This window comes from Phoenix dactylifera, chromosome 9, assembly GCF_051530095.1.
Source record: "Phoenix dactylifera cultivar Ajwa chromosome 9, Ajwa_hap1_PhDact_Kaust_v1.1, whole genome shotgun sequence".
Taxonomy (NCBI): domain Eukaryota; kingdom Viridiplantae; phylum Streptophyta; class Magnoliopsida; order Arecales; family Arecaceae; genus Phoenix; species Phoenix dactylifera.
The window spans coordinates 29,737,030-29,753,901 of NC_143198.1; the positions used below are offsets into that span (position 1 = coordinate 29,737,030).

Genomic DNA, 16,872 nt, shown 5'->3' on the forward strand with positions numbered 1-16,872 from the left:
GTAATAACCCCAAAATATTTTTTTTATATAAAAAAGGGATAGAATAGTCCTTTAAAATTGATATAAGGGGTAAAATTGGAAGGAATCAAAAAATAATGGCATAGTTGTAGATATGTTGAAGTGTTAGGGGCAAAATGGGAATTTAATAATATTAAACAAAGGTGAATAGTGCTTTGATTTGACTTAAATGGGGGTTGTCTGGCGGTGGGTTGGCTGAGAAGAGGGAATTGAGACAGAGAGGGAGAGGAGGTCTCAGGCGTGGAAACACAGAGAGAGGGAAAAAGAGAAGAAGAAGAAAAAGAAGAAGAAGAAGAAGAAAGAGGGAGGGGATTCGAGGTGCAAGGAAGCTCCGGTTGCGCTGCCAGCTGAAGGGAAAAGTGTAGATCTCCTTCCCCTCTACGCAAGGACCTCGATTTCAAAAAAAGAAAAAGGTAAATATCCGTCCCTATCTAGTCTTTTGATGACATTAGGCTATACAAAGGGTGGATATAGTCTAGAGGGGTCGGATAAGGGTTGTAGAGGTGGTTAAAAGAGGAAGAATCGGATTTTAACAAATTCTTCCGGCACTACGGAAAAACTGTGTCGAAGTCCCAACTTCGGCGAATTATTTAGGAGGCCAAACGGCCTCCGATGATGATGCATGCTATCTCTTTGGAATCCTCTATGAGTGTAAAATGTTAGGTAAAAATTTCATCAAATTTGGAGTCCTGAAAGTGGATCAAAACCGGGATGAAGTAACCCACTGTCAGTTTGGGTTACTGTTCATCCGGGTGGAAAATAGGGGATTTCATGCTATAATAGGGTATTAAGCCTAGATCAAGCAAAAAGGGACCTTGTACTCATGCAAGGGAGTCCCTAATACACATAAATGATGAGTTAATTAATAGAAAAGGAAAAAGAGAAAGAAAAGAAAAGATTTAGGGAACGGGGGAGTTGAATCAATTAAAGTTCCCTATATTATAATTGGCACGTAGATTATGGCCCTTGATACAAGACTAAATGTATTGTAAATGCATGTCACAGTTGGGCAAGAAGCTAGGGAACAAGAGGAAGAAGTTCTCCACTGCCTGCTGTAGATTTTTGGAGGCGTATCAGGGCTGTGCCGGATTGACAGGTGAGTGGGAGCCATGTACTTTGCACCATGAGCATTCTTAATTCATTTTCATGAATATCGCCAAGTGTGAATTGATTCCACTTGTGCATATTGACTGATATTGTAGTAGATTCCTCTATAATCTTGATTCTCCATGCTTGATTATTCTGTACATGCATTTGAGGGAACATTGAGAGGAATTACGAGAGGTTGATGAGTAATCAAATTGATTCCGAATTGTGAAATGATTTCTTTTGTAAATTGATTTCATTTCCTCCATTTCAAAGATTTGTAGAGCCTTCTTAGTGGTATATTGAGTTGTATTGCACTTCCTTGACCCTCACTCCTAACCCTGATGTTAGTTTATGATTGGGTCATGATCGAGTGAGTGGTAGTCTTGATCATACTCCTTTTTAGTAGAGTATTGGGAGGGTGCATTATGGCATTTATGCATGGCTTGGCAGTATCTGCAGGACACCTATAGTCGATGGGGTTGAACATCGGCCTTTGTGCACATAGTAGCCTTCTGGGTGGGCGGAGCCCAGTCCCTTCCTAGGGGGGGACACGGCCCTAGGCGTAGGATCGGCCGGTCCTACGACTTATATTCTGCTTGCCGCCGGGCATAGTAAGACCCCGCGAGGTGCAGTATGGCTTTCCGCGGATGTAGAATTCCCGCGAGGTGCCGTTTAGTATGTAGATGTGAGATGGATTTCTGTTCTGGATACTGGCCAGCATTTATATGATCAGTGTGGTGTCTTATCCTGCATATGCATGTGACAGTAGGGAGTTGTTGCTGGTTCGCCTGGGGCGTAAAACCCACCTCCCGATAGCTGTCTAGCATTTATGTTATCGGTATGGTGTCTTATCCTGCATATGCATGTGACAGTAGGGAGTTGTTGCTGGTTCGCCTGGGGCGTAAAACCCACCTCCCGATAGCTGTCTAGCATTTATGTTATCGGTATGGTGTCTTATCCTGCATATGCATGTGACAGTAGGGAGTTGTTGCTGGTTCGCCTGGGGCGTAAAACCCACCTCCCGACAGCTGTCTAGTGATGATTTCAGCATATTGACACCTGATTTGTATGTTCCAGCATTATGGTCTGTTGAGCATATTCATGAGTAGCATATATGTTTACTTGATTATTCCATATATGCTTCAGATGAGTTGATATTGATTGTGGTGATATTGATGATTTACTCTATATTCTCTACGTTGAGTTCATGTTCATGTTGTTATTGATCTTGAGATTTCATCTCGAGCCATGATTATATTCTGTCTCATGTGCATAGTACTCTCTACTCCACTCACTGAGTATTCATATACTCACTCCCCAGTTTGGTATTTTTGATTGCAGGGCAGGTATTGTATAGAGAAGAGCAGGGTTAGAGATTGCCTGCTAGCTGTGCCGCTCCATAGTATAGTATAGTATAATGTAAATAGAGGTTTATACCTTTTGGTGTATTATAAACCTTCTATTGTATATAGTGCATAGTTACAGTCATAGATCCTGTTGTGGATATGGGTTTGACCATGGATGGAATGGGAACCAGATTTTTATACAGATGAGTTATATGCCTGAGATAATGTATTGATATATATTGTCCAGGTTCATTATGTGACGGATTATGTGATTGCTGCTCTGACAGGTAGTGTGTTGTATGTATTGAGATAATCCTGACAGGTCACTATAGGAAAAGTGATCATTTTGTGCATGTATCATGCAAAATTTTTCAAGATCTATTGATGATTGATAGGTAGTAGGGTTCTACGCGGTGGCTGGTGGCCTTATGCCTACCCGCACCCTAGGACCGTCGCGGCGGCCCGCCGGGAACGGGGCGGGGGTCGTGACAGAGGTGGTATCAGAGCAAAGGTTAAGAAGAGTCCTGTCAGAGCAATAGGATGAGTCAGGATTAAGTATAGGATTATACTATGGAGCATAGGATTTTTCTGTATGTTATTTTATGAGTCATTTACAACTCAGTAAAATATATCATGACTCAGTGTGTAACGACCATCCTCTCTTTTTGACTTTTTTAGAGAGATATAAAGAATACCTCCAAGGAGAGGACCTGCTCGTCCTGGAAAGAGGATGGAGCCAAATATAGTATTGGATGCGGGTTCCGCACATGTCGAGCCCCAAAGAGAAAAATCTCCTCCTGCTGATAGACGGAGGGTTGATGATCAAGGAGAGGTAGGAAGTAGAGATGCATTGATGGAACAGTTACTGGCGGAGAATCAGGCTCTGAGGGAGCAGATTGCTCGGGGGAAATCTCCTGCCCCGTCAGTAGTATCCATCCCACCTCCTGTACCTGTGCCAAGAAGTTTGGCCAGGCGGGCTCTAGATGATGAGGGGATTACTATACAGGAATTTCTGAGGCTCAGAACCCCGGAGTTTAAGGGGGAAGAAGGTGAAGATCCTCAGAGATTTCTGGAGGAGACTGAAAAGATGATACGGAGACTGCCCTGTTCTGATGCAAGAGCTATAGAACTTGTAGGGCTTACAATGAAGGAAGATGCCTGGGACTGGTACCAGAGGCATATGGAGGACAGATTGTACAGTAGGAATCCTCCAACCTGGGAAGAGTTTAGGCAAGCAGTGATGGATGAGTTTTTGTCTCCAGCTGAGAGGCAGAATCGGGCTCTTCAGTTTGAGAGGCTGAAGCAGATGCCCGGAATGAGCGTATCTGAGTACGCTCGTGAGTTCACTAGATTGGGGAAGTATGCTTCTTACATCATCCCCACTGAAGCTGCCAGGATAGAAAGATTCAGGCGGGGTCTGATTTCCCCGCTTTATAATGCAGTACTAGCAGTAGAGGTCCCCACCTTGTCTAGGCTGATTGATAAAGCAAAACAGTGGGAGATCAGAAACAAAGAGGAAAGGGCTGAAAGAGAACAGAGGAAAATGAGTAAGGGAAAAGGGCAAAGCAGCCGAGGTAGATCTGAGGGAGCAAGTCTCCCGGAGGGCCCGACGGAGCAGTCTGTACGCTCAGCTCCACCTGCCCCACGTAAGAGGAAGTGGAGGAGAAGAGGTCAGTCACAGGATGCTTCTCTACCATTAGCACCTCGTCCTCCGGTCACTATGGCCAGAACTGAATCCAAATTCCAATCATGGCCAGTGTGTGGCATATGTGGGAAGCAGCACCCTGGCATATGCAGAATGGGTCAGGGAGTGTGCTACAGATGTGGACAGCCGGGTCATTTTGTCAGAGAATGCCCGCAGGGTGTCACCCAGCAGTTTGTGCCTCTAACATCCTACCCTTCTGTGCAGATGGACAGGCCTAGTAGTAGGGGGCCTGTAGGCAGAGGCAGAGGTCAGACACCAGCATCATAGCAGAGTGCCGGACCATCTCAGCCATTAGCCCCAGCAGGCAGAGGGCAAGGAAGAGTGTTTACGGTAAATCCACAAGAGGCACAGGCATCGAATGCAACTGTGACAGGTATGCTCCTCATTGATAAGATTAAAGCTAGAGTGTTATTTGATTCTGGAGCTACCCATTCATTTGTGTCCCCTTATTTTGCTAAAAAGTTAGCTAAGGATAAGATATTAATGCATATTCCCTTAGCTATTAGTACACATGTAGGGGATAGTATAAAAGCGAAGTATGTTTATCCTACCTGTGTGGTAGAGATAGAAGGTAAAACACTCCTAATTTATTTGATTCCCAATACCACACCGAGCAGAATATGAAGAGCAGATACACTCACCCCTTCGAGTAATCAGGTAATTTACTCTTTTAAATTCGAGGACGAATTTTATATAAGGGGGGGAGGATGTAATAACCCCAAAATATTTTTTTTATATAAAAAAGGGATAGAATAGTCCTTTAAAATTGATATAAGGGGTAAAATTGGAAGGAATCAAAAAATAATGGCATAGTTGTAGATATGTTGAAGTGTTAGGGGCAAAATGGGAATTTAATAATATTAAACAAAGGTGAATAGTGCTTTGATTTGACTTAAATGGGGGTTGTCTGGCGGTGGGTTGGCTGAGAAGAGGGAATTGAGACAGAGAGGGAGAGGAGGTCTCAGGCGTGGAAACACAGAGAGAGGGAAAAAGAGAAGAAGAAGAAAAAGAAGAAGAAGAAGAAGAAAGAGGGAGGGGATTCGAGGTGCAAGGAAGCTCCGGTTGCGCTGCCAGCTGAAGGGAAAAGTGTAGATCTCCTTCCCCTCTACGCAAGGACCTCGATTTCAAAAAAAGAAAAAGGTAAATATCCGTCCCTATCTAGTCTTTTGATGACATTAGGCTATACAAAGGGTGGATATAGTCTAGAGGGGTCGGATAAGGGTTGTAGAGGTGGTTAAAAGAGGAAGAATCGGATTTTAACAAATTCTTCCGGCACTACGGAAAAACTGTGTCGAAGTCCCAACTTCGGCGAATTATTTAGGAGGCCAAACGGCCTCCGATGATGATGCATGCTATCTCTTTGGAATCCTCTATGAGTGTAAAATGTTAGGTAAAAATTTCATCAAATTTGGAGTCCTGAAAGTGGATCAAAACCGGGATGAAGTAACCCACTGTCAGTTTGGGTTACTGTTCATCCGGGTGGAAAATAGGGGATTTCATGCTATAATAGGGTATTAAGCCTAGATCAAGCAAAAAGGGACCTTGTACTCATGCAAGGGAGTCCCTAATACACATAAATGATGAGTTAATTAATAGAAAAGGAAAAAGAGAAAGAAAAGAAAAGATTTAGGGAACGGGGGAGTTGAATCAATTAAAGTTCCCTATATTATAATTGGCACGTAGATTATGGCCCTTGATACAAGACTAAATGTATTGTAAATGCATGTCACAGTTGGGCAAGAAGCTAGGGAACAAGAGGAAGAAGTTCTCCACTGCCTGCTGTAGATTTTTGGAGGCGTATCAGGGCTGTGCCGGATTGACAGGTGAGTGGGAGCCATGTACTTTGCACCATGAGCATTCTTAATTCATTTTCATGAATATCGCCAAGTGTGAATTGATTCCACTTGTGCATATTGACTGATATTGTAGTAGATTCCTCTATAATCTTGATTCTCCATGCTTGATTATTCTGTACATGCATTTGAGGGAACATTGAGAGGAATTACGAGAGGTTGATGAGTAATCAAATTGATTCCGAATTGTGAAATGATTTCTTTTGTAAATTGATTTCATTTCCTCCATTTCAAAGATTTGTAGAGCCTTCTTAGTGGTATATTGAGTTGTATTGCACTTCCTTGACCCTCACTCCTAACCCTGATGTTAGTTTATGATTGGGTCATGATCGAGTGAGTGGTAGTCTTGATCATACTCCTTTTTAGTAGAGTATTGGGAGGGTGCATTATGGCATTTATGCATGGCTTGGCAGTATCTGCAGGACACCTATAGTCGATGGGGTTGAACATCGGCCTTTGTGCACATAGTAGCCTTCTGGGTGGGCGGAGCCCAGTCCCTTCCTAGGGGGGGACACGGCCCTAGGCGTAGGATCGGCCGGTCCTACGACTTATATTCTGCTTGCCGCCGGGCATAGTAAGACCCCGCGAGGTGCAGTATGGCTTTCCGCGGATGTAGAATTCCCGCGAGGTGCCGTTTAGTATGTAGATGTGAGATGGATTTCTGTTCTGGATACTGGCCAGCATTTATATGATCAGTGTGGTGTCTTATCCTGCATATGCATGTGACAGTAGGGAGTTGTTGCTGGTTCGCCTGGGGCGTAAAACCCACCTCCCGATAGCTGTCTAGCATTTATGTTATCGGTATGGTGTCTTATCCTGCATATGCATGTGACAGTAGGGAGTTGTTGCTGGTTCGCCTGGGGCGTAAAACCCACCTCCCGATAGCTGTCTAGCATTTATGTTATCGGTATGGTGTCTTATCCTGCATATGCATGTGACAGTAGGGAGTTGTTGCTGGTTCGCCTGGGGCGTAAAACCCACCTCCCGACAGCTGTCTAGTGATGATTTCAGCATATTGACACCTGATTTGTATGTTCCAGCATTATGGTCTGTTGAGCATATTCATGAGTAGCATATATGTTTACTTGATTATTCCATATATGCTTCAGATGAGTTGATATTGATTGTGGTGATATTGATGATTTACTCTATATTCTCTACGTTGAGTTCATGTTCATGTTGTTATTGATCTTGAGATTTCATCTCGAGCCATGATTATATTCTGTCTCATGTGCATAGTACTCTCTACTCCACTCACTGAGTATTCATATACTCACTCCCCAGTTTGGTATTTTTGATTGCAGGGCAGGTATTGTATAGAGAAGAGCAGGGTTAGAGATTGCCTGCTAGCTGTGCCGCTCCATAGTATAGTATAGTATAATGTAAATAGAGGTTTATACCTTTTGGTGTATTATAAACCTTCTATTGTATATAGTGCATAGTTACAGTCATAGATCCTGTTGTGGATATGGGTTTGACCATGGATGGAATGGGAACCAGATTTTTATACAGATGAGTTATATGCCTGAGATAATGTATTGATATATATTGTCCAGGTTCATTATGTGACGGATTATGTGATTGCTGCTCTGACAGGTAGTGTGTTGTATGTATTGAGATAATCCTGACAGGTCACTATAGGAAAAGTGATCATTTTGTGCATGTATCATGCAAAATTTTTCAAGATCTATTGATGATTGATAGGTAGTAGGGTTCTACGCGGTGGCTGGTGGCCTTATGCCTACCCGCACCCTAGGACCGTCGCGGCGGCCCGCCGGGAACGGGGCGGGGGTCGTGACAAGGCGGCTCCTCCCGGCGGCCCTGCGAAACGTGGAAGAAAGACGAGATCTTTTCTTAGATTTGGAGGATGGAGAGTACGGATTTGTCCCTCCTCTTGCTCTATTTGGAGGCGTATATTATACCGTACAAAATACGGTCCAGTCAACGGACTACTTTTAGTAATCTCGTAACAATAATTGCAGCGAGTTGATAAAGAGCACCTTCCTTTTTCTCTAAGACACCTCTCCTAGTATCTCCAGCATTTAATTGGAGAATTCAGAACAGAATAGGGCTCAAATACTTTGAAACTATATAATTACATCAGTTAATTTTGCTTTAATATAAGACCGTGAAAATTTAGTGTCCATTTTGGAGCCATATACGTCAAACTTTCAGATACGTATTTGTCGTCGTCATATATTAAATAATGTACCTAAAGAATGGCTCAAATACTTTCAAACCGCCGCCAAGTTCGTCATGAATGGTATGCAGGTCAAAAGCCGAAGCTTCCATATCATGCATCATTTGCTTAAATGAGAAATGTTTATTTATTTAAAATTATTGTCAAATATTCTTGACACAAACAAAGTTGCTATTCTTCGTTCAAGCAGCCCTACAAAACTATTTCTATTTCATCGCGTCACTCTCGATTCACGCACGCGCGTGGTGATGGAAAAATAGACCCCGAGGGGGTCGTTTCCATGGTAAACGAAGAACGATGGAGTCGGAGATATTTATATTATCTTATATTATTCTTGACGAGAAATGGGGCGGTGGATGGGAGCAGGGCGGTTTTTTTTTGTTTGCTTTCGGTTTGTTTTGGTTTTGGTGCGGGAGGGAGGCTGGCGGTCAGCTATGCTGCCGGGGATTTCGCACGGGTGCGCGCACGCACGGCTACTCACTTTATAATTTAGATAATGAAATTTTATGCTCATAAAATAAAATTATTATTGAAAAGATAATAATTAAATTAATAGTAGGCTAATATAATTATTTATTTTTTTAATAGTTCATGAGTTTTATAAAAAAATTAAATAAAGTTATAAATATAATTGGATAGTTGTCTACCTAAATCAATATCTTTTTTTTTTTAAGGATATGGATACGAATATGGATATTAGTTGGATACTCGAATTTCTATTTATATCCAAATAAATTTGGATACGAAAACCGATTCAAATGAATATTATCCAATCTACTTTCATCTGTAGGTACTGAGGTTAAAATTGATTGCTTGCATCAAAGCTCTCATGAGATTGAGTGGGCGATAGATTTTTATCTTCTATAATCATTTCAAGTCAGCCAAATATGGTAAGCAATATACGTAGCTTCAATTTTGATGGCTATTAGGAAAAAATAGGAAATGGTTATGCGCTTCCTCAAAGGTAGTTTCTCACTTGGAAGCTCCCACCCCCATTACCTAAAGATCAACTTTGATGGCAGAAGGAGGCAATTGTGGTGGTATGGCATCTGTGATTAGAGGCATGTGTGCTTTTTTTGTAGAGCAGAAGGATTTCATTTTTATCTAGGGATGGTGGAGGACTTGGTAGATTTCGAGGCAACTCATATATTTAGGAAGACAGATGACACTACGGATTGAGTGGCTTTTTATATGACTAGTCATTCCATCAACATATTATGGAGAATTTGTCTATTTTACCTAGTTAGCTTTGGGACATTTTGTTCTCAAACTCCTCAAATTGTATTTACACTAAGATAAGACAAGACATTCAGTATAATAATAATAATAATAATAATAATAATAATAATAATAATAATAATAATAATTGCTCGAAAGTTATTTGAAAGTTTAGCAACTCTCTTTCGCTTGCTAGCAAAGATTTGATGCACTGATTGTTAAAGAATTATGTGTAACTTGATTTTATTTGAGATGACGGTACTACGGATTGGGTAGTGGCTTATGTGACCAACTATACTAAGATTGTATTGTAGAATTTCGAAAATGATCTTCTTACTCATTTTTTGAATATCTTATTTTTTTAATTCTCATAAAAGTATCCATACATGCATGGCATAGTATTTCAGAATTACTAAAAAAAACCTTGATGCACCTAACAGCTTGCGACCAGTATGAAAGAAAATTTGAGTGAACTCTAAACCAAACGGAATGAAGCCAGTCACGTTGGACCTGGTTTTGATCAGAGTATCCTCGGACTTGGGGATGCAAAAATGTAGGTGGATAATGTTGCCAGGCGTGAGGATTTGGCTAGAATTTATTTAACTCAAGATTGGATCCAAGAACTGAGCTGTGCTTGAATTCAAGTCCAACAGTTTTCGACAAGATCAAGGTTTTTTCGGTTCTTTCTGAATTTTTGTGATGCCAAATCCACTTGGAGTCCAGTAGTATAGAGTTTATGACTCCAAGGCCCAGAGCCCCGAATCAGGAAAAGAAATTCATAGGGATAACATATCCACAGATGGAATAGAAAACCTCGTGGAAAGAGGTAAGCAAAATTTTTAATTTATCTGAAACCAACAGTTCTTTAGGCTTCTTTTTGACCTTTTTGTGCCCTTTTTGCATAGATCAAAAACCATTCTTACTTTTGTTTTGTTCACATGGATGATATTACAAGCACAAACACATCCATCACCATTGAAACTAAGATAAAGTACACATGATACACACTTTATATGAGAGAAGAACGTATTTGATGGATAATTATAACTTCACTAATCAAAATTATTTGAAGGATATTTGATATTCACCACATTAATCTCATCAACTTCTTCCTCTCTTGATTACTTTAGAGTGATGAATATGGAGGGATGCGATAATAAAAACAATTATTTTTTTACAAGAGATGCATATATAAAAATAGATAGTAGATATATACACAAAAAGACCACGTGAGAGACGATTTTGGAGGCTCATATTAAAGAATACATAGTAGGGGTGGATATAGACCATGGGACCCAATCCATAAAAATATGTTTTAATACTAGAGATATTTTTTGTTGTTACGAAATTCCTAATATAGGCATATTAAAAAGATAAAAGTATTACTTCAGAAGGATATTATAAAGCTATTGCATATTAAACACTCAATGAAAATGGACCTAATCAATTCCACCAAGGAAAACCCAAAATTAGATTTTGACAAATCCTGCTAGAATTTGACCCACCTTCAGCGTAGGACGCAGCTATTTAATTGACTACCATTCTATCGAAGAACAATTTAGTCCAAACAATCAATATGTGAATAATTTATCACCTATTTAAGGAAATATTGAGAGCAAATCAGAATCTCATATCAATACATATCATGCTAATTCTCAAATATGCTAACCCAACTTGACCCAATAAAATGATAGTGTGATTAGGTTAAGGTTGAGCCCAAACCAAGTCACACTTTCAGCAGGCAATTGGCCACGTTCTCGGATAGGGGTTGCATCTTCCGCACGAAGGAATGATGCACCTTTTTCTTGCACGCATCTACCGTTGGATTGCGCAATGGTGACCTCGAGATTTGTGCAGTGTATGACTCAAAGGTAGAGGTGAAAATGGATTGGATCACATTCGTTCGAATCTATTTGTATATCCGGATTTATCCGGATATAAATAGAAATTTAAGCATCTAACTGATATCAAAAAATTTGCCAAATATTTCAACTATCTAATCCATATCCGAATATCTGATTCCATTTATAACTTATTTAATTTTATATGTCACTCATAATTTTTTTTTAAAAAATAAATGACCATATTAATAAACTATTAACTTAATTTATCATCCACTTAGTAATATCTTTAATTCTATAGTTATAAAGTTTACTTATCCGATTTATATACGTATTTGTATTTATATTTTTGATATCTGATTTATATCTATATCTGTTTAAAATAAATATAAATATAAAATTTTGTTTTCAACTAATACTCATATTTATATCTATATTTTCAAATAAAATAACTATAAACAAGAATATACTAAAATATTTATTCGACCTAATTTTGTGGCGCTTTGAGAGCTGTGCTGAGCGCCAACCAAGTCGCTAAAGTAGACCGATCATTCTTTTGTGCAAAAGATACAACCCGAACCCGTTCCAACCCGTTCCGAATTCATCCGGCTGAAAACCGAAGTAGAGTCCGGTTGTCGGGACTCCGACCCTAGATTCTCCTCTCCGATCTTCCCATCCGTTCTTCTCTGTAGCTCGATCGCCCGTTCAATGCTCGCTTACTGTTCGATCCAATTCCTCACAGGCCTACCGGGCTCCTCCGTGACCCTCTCTCGCCAACCAAACCTCCTTCCCCTCCGCCCGGCTGCGTGGAAACCCTGTCCACTGACATCAAAGGAAGTGAAGATGGAGCTTACTCTGACGAGGCCCGACGATTGGCACCTCCACCTTCGCGATGGCGACCTCCTACAAGCCGTCGTGCCTCATAGGTTCGGCTTTCTATTTTCTCCTCCTTGATTTTATTAATAGTCTCTGGAGCTGTAATGCTTATTCTTCGCCTAAAGAACCAGTTTGTATTGAGTGCAGTGCCGGCCATTTTGGAAGGGCAATTGTGATGCCCAATTTGAAGCCTCCCATCATTACCACGGCCGCCGCTGTGGCTTACCGGGAATCTATACTGAAGGCGTTGCCCCCAAACAGTGGCTTCGATCCGTTGATGACTCTCTACCTGACTGATAACACGAGCCCGGAGGAGATCAAGCTTGCCAGTGAGTCAAACTAACAATACTCTTTTTGTATGATTTCTGTATTTGTTTTCGAAAACCCTAGAAGAAAAATGAACTAGATTGAACAACATTTACACCACCATGAGTGTTCTGTGGATAATATTGCTCTATCCTTTGCATGAACTTGATCCTGCTACAATTATATGTTGACGATCCTTTGCGTGCCTAGAGTATGGAGCAGCATATTTAATCCTGGTTAGCATCTTTGAGATTTCCCCCGCTTGAAGAATCAGCATCTTTGAATCAAATCAGTAACCTGGTTTGTAATGGTGACATACAGTAAATTTTGTAATTAGCATCTTTTAATCTTCCTAATCTTATCCAACGAGGATGGATCGGTTTGTTTTTCTGCTTTCAACTTTGTTACGCCATCTTGCTATGTTAGTTTTTGTATCATCTTTTTGACAATGTTGATGTCAATTTTTAGGAAGGAGTGGTCTGGTTTTTGCTGTAAAACTGTACCCTGCTGGAGCAACAACCAATTCACAAGATGGCGTTACAGATGTTTTTGGGAAATGTTTACCTGTCCTTGAGGAGATGGTAGAGCAAAGTATGCCTTTGCTGGTAGGTAAAATCCAGACATACAGACACCAATTCTGGGGGTCATGCAGAAAGAATTAATGCATGTTGAAAACATTAATACAAAATGTGTAGCTGAAAAACAAGGTTATTGTAAATGTGGTTCCAAAGCATGCTTTTATCAATACCGGAACGAAATGTTTCAGAACCAAATAAAATGGGTTCACGAATAGCATAAAAAAAAATTTAGGAAAATGAAACAGCTATACCCTGCTCTATTTCAGTATATGTGATCCAACTTTGACTGGAACTGTTTGATATTACCCCTTTTCAAACAAAGTCATTTAATTCAAGCTCATAATACTTAACATATAAAATACATGCATGTATTATCATTTTGTGCTGCAATTGAGGACATATCAAGATGCCCCGATCTATTTCAATTTGAGTTGAAAACCACAAGAAATATAATATGGAAGGTGATGCTTGGATAAGTTGCACTTAAAAACTTGATACTTATATTTCAAAATCTTGCCAAATGTTTTCTTAAATCTCATCATATATATGTAAAATCATTTATTGCATGTTTTTTCTTTGTTTGGATAGATGCTGGAATTTTAATTTCCCCTGTTTCTGTTATTGTTTTGACCATTTGCAGCAAAATTCTAGGAAATCTTAGATCCGTCTGAATTCAGTGCAATTTATCTATTAGAGACTTTGTAACATTTTTGAGAGTATTGCAATTTTTAGCAGGGACTAACTTTTACTAAATTGAGATGTCACCAAGAGATGATGAACTTTATGTGCTAAATTCAGAGATATGCCTTCATTTTGATTTGTGAATGAGAACCAGGTTGCATTTGCAGTTTCTAAGCCATGTACAACAGAACCAAACTTTTAAAAAATCATCAAATTTTGCTCCGAGAGTTTATAATTAAAACTTCTGGTTGATATGTACTAATGAAACTTCTGGTTGTATTATAAGTGTCAGATAAAACTTATTTTTTGAACAACTTGCATCTTGAATGATTAGAGTATGCAGAAGTTGAAAGACTGATCTTTTTTTCTTCATCATTAGTGCCCCTTGGAATTATTATTGTACCTCAGAGAACTAATTCCTGCGTTTGTCATTTCATATATATCTTTACCTACCAGAATTGTTTGTTGGGTTTGATGAAGCTCTGCCATAAAGGTTTCATTTATCCAGTTTCCAAGTGGACATTTTTATATTTCTTATCTTTAGAGTCCTTACTGCACTTCACAGTCTCTTTCCTTCTGATCGGTTACTTTGTTACCATCTGCAGTGTACTAATGAAACTGCTTTATCTTTGTGTACTCATTTTACAGGTTCATGGGGAAGCTACAGATCCAAATGTTGACACATTTGACCGAGAAAAAGTGTTTATTGAAACAATTTTAGAACCACTGGTCCAGAAGCTTCCACGACTCAAAGTTGTAATGGAACATATTACTACTATGGATGCAGTCAGGTTTATTGAATCGTGCAGTGAAGGTATCTTTTGTTATAGAATTTCGTTTTCCATTTTCTTTGTTTCTTTTGAGGGCTCAGTTTCTTACTAACACATTGTAATTCTTTAGGCCAAGTTGCTGCAACTGTGACACCACAGCATCTTATTCTCAATAGAAATTCTTTGTTTCAAGGTGGATTGCAGCCTCACAATTACTGCCTTCCAGTATTGAAAAGAGAGACTCATAGTATGTTCAATTGTTCCCTTTGCTAATCCAGTCTTTCTTGTTTCTAATATGTATGCAAGGACTTCAAGAACTTATTGCTAAGATCTAATACAATGATTATTACCAAAATTTTCTATTCATCTCCAAAGTGCAAACGCCCCCATGCCCCCACCACCACCCCTTCCCCAGCAGGAGAAAAATATTTTAAAAAATATAAGAGTGATATCTAGAATATTTTTTTATGATCACAAATCTATTTTTCTCAACTTGTATGAAAAGCTTAAAAAAATACTGTTGCTGTCATGTGAATCCCATGGTCCAAAATCTGTGTTTTTTTTCTTTTCCATTTGTGATGATATAGATTCAGGTTATATTATGAATAAAAATGTGACTAAAATAAATAGATATTTTAAATAGGTATGGGAGTCTGAAATTCGACATTATTTTATCGTGCTTTCATCTAAATGTGTGTGATTACTGCTAATGTAAACATTATTGAACTTTTGCAATGAAGAAATGCGAGAATGAAACAATTTATGTTATTATATTTCTCTGGTAATTTCAAGGAAATTAACTTATCTTTCCTACCTTTTTCAATATTTCAAAAATTTCAGTTTAATGCTTACATATTGTAAATTGTTTTTGTAGGACAAGCTATAGTGTCAGCTGTTACAAGTGGAAGCATACGATATTTTCTGGGGACCGACAGTGCTCCCCATGAGAGACGAAGAAAAGAATGTGCCTGTGGATGTGCAGGCATATACAATGCTCCTGTTGCACTGGCACTTTATGCCAAAGTATTTGAAGAGGTATCAAAACTTTTTGTTTGATGAAACTCTGAAATACATTCTCATTTGGTGGCATATGGCTCAAGCATGGTCAAAATGCTATTAGAGACAACTAGACATTGGAAGCCTTGCCATCTTTCTGGTCTCAGATTTGTGAGTTATTGTTTCATTGATGATTCATGTTTAGAAAGCTCCTGTAATCCTGCAGAGTTCAACAATATGGACCTTTTAATGCCTTACAAAGCCATTTATAAACAAGTCTTCTCTTCATCTACCTAGTTTGGATTCTTTACAACTTTTATTTATTTTCTCATCCTGATATGCATAGTATTAAAGATAATGAAGATAATTACTATGCAGTCTCTAGTTCTTTTTAGTGTGTAGATACATGAAAGGTTGAATAGTTTTACTGATGTTGATGGCATAGCTTGGCAACTGTGCTGTTGATGATAAAGATATCAGCAGAATCGATACAATTTTCTTAGACATTTTTGTCTTGCAAAGTTAATCTTACAAAATCTGTTTGATGAACATTTTTTTGGGTGTTATTTTGATTAGGCTGGTGCACTTGACAAACTAGAGGCATTTACAAGCTTCAATGGCCCAGACTTCTATGGTCTTCCAAGAAACGCATCAAAGATTGTATTGCGGCAGAGTGCGTGGAGAGTGCCAGAATCCTATACATACGCATCCGGTGAAGTAGTACCTATGTTTGCAGGACAGACTCTTGAATGGCTTCCCTCGAACAGCTGATGGCAGGGACATGGCTTTTGTTTTGTTTGAGAGGAAATTGGAAGGCGGAACATGTTGTAGGTTTTTGTTATTATTTTTATTGCAGCAGATCAATTGTGGGAGACAGAATTCTGATTGAGCGCCTGAGTTCACTTCATTTTTGAAGTAGATGATTTTTATGAGTTAGATTATTTAATTTTTTTTGCTAGGTAAGCTTTCATATTTTCTCCTGCTCCTCCTCCTGCTCTAGACCACCATTAGTCACCAAATTATTCAAATTTGGAGGAGGAGAAGGATGTACAATAAGAGAATTTACAACGAATAAGTGAAGGAGCAAATAAAGAAAATTACAAGGTTAAAGGAAGAGGAAACTGCTGCTTCCATGCGGTTCCATAAACATGTTTTCATAGTTTAAAGGCAAAGAAGACTTAAAAGAACGGTATCTTAGTGCATCAGCAAGCAGCAAGAAGGATCCCATGGATGCTCATAAAGCTGCTGAAATCTCCATCATAGTCTCCAATTATTTTTCTTTCTTTTCTTTCAATAATTAAGGTCAGCAATTATTTTTCTATTTGTTGGTCCAATTAGCTAGCTATGTCCAATCATCAATATTGGCTAGAGAAAAATTTTATGTTTCATGAGATA

General features: G+C 39.2%; 1 protein-coding gene across 2 annotated transcripts; it reads left to right on the plus strand.

The window, feature by feature from the left end:
* Nucleotides 1-11,767: 11,767 nt before the first annotated feature.
* PYR4 (pyrimidin 4) lies at nt 11,768-16,435 on the plus strand. 2 transcript variants are annotated; one of them, XM_008794055.4, is made up of 7 exons: nt 11,768-12,196; nt 12,294-12,475; nt 12,921-13,057; nt 14,360-14,525; nt 14,612-14,728; nt 15,356-15,516; nt 16,054-16,435. In XM_008794055.4, the coding sequence occupies exons 1-7, from the start codon at nt 11,979-11,981 to the stop codon at nt 16,246-16,248; spliced, it is 1,176 nt and encodes a 391-aa protein (XP_008792277.3). In that variant the 5' UTR covers nt 11,768-11,978; the 3' UTR covers nt 16,249-16,435. The 2 variants fall into 2 exon arrangements, with proteins under 2 accessions (XP_008792277.3, XP_008792278.3); XM_008794056.6 differs by having other exon boundaries at nt 12,012-12,196; nt 12,278-12,475.
* The last annotated feature ends 437 nt before the right edge of the window (nt 16,436-16,872 follow it).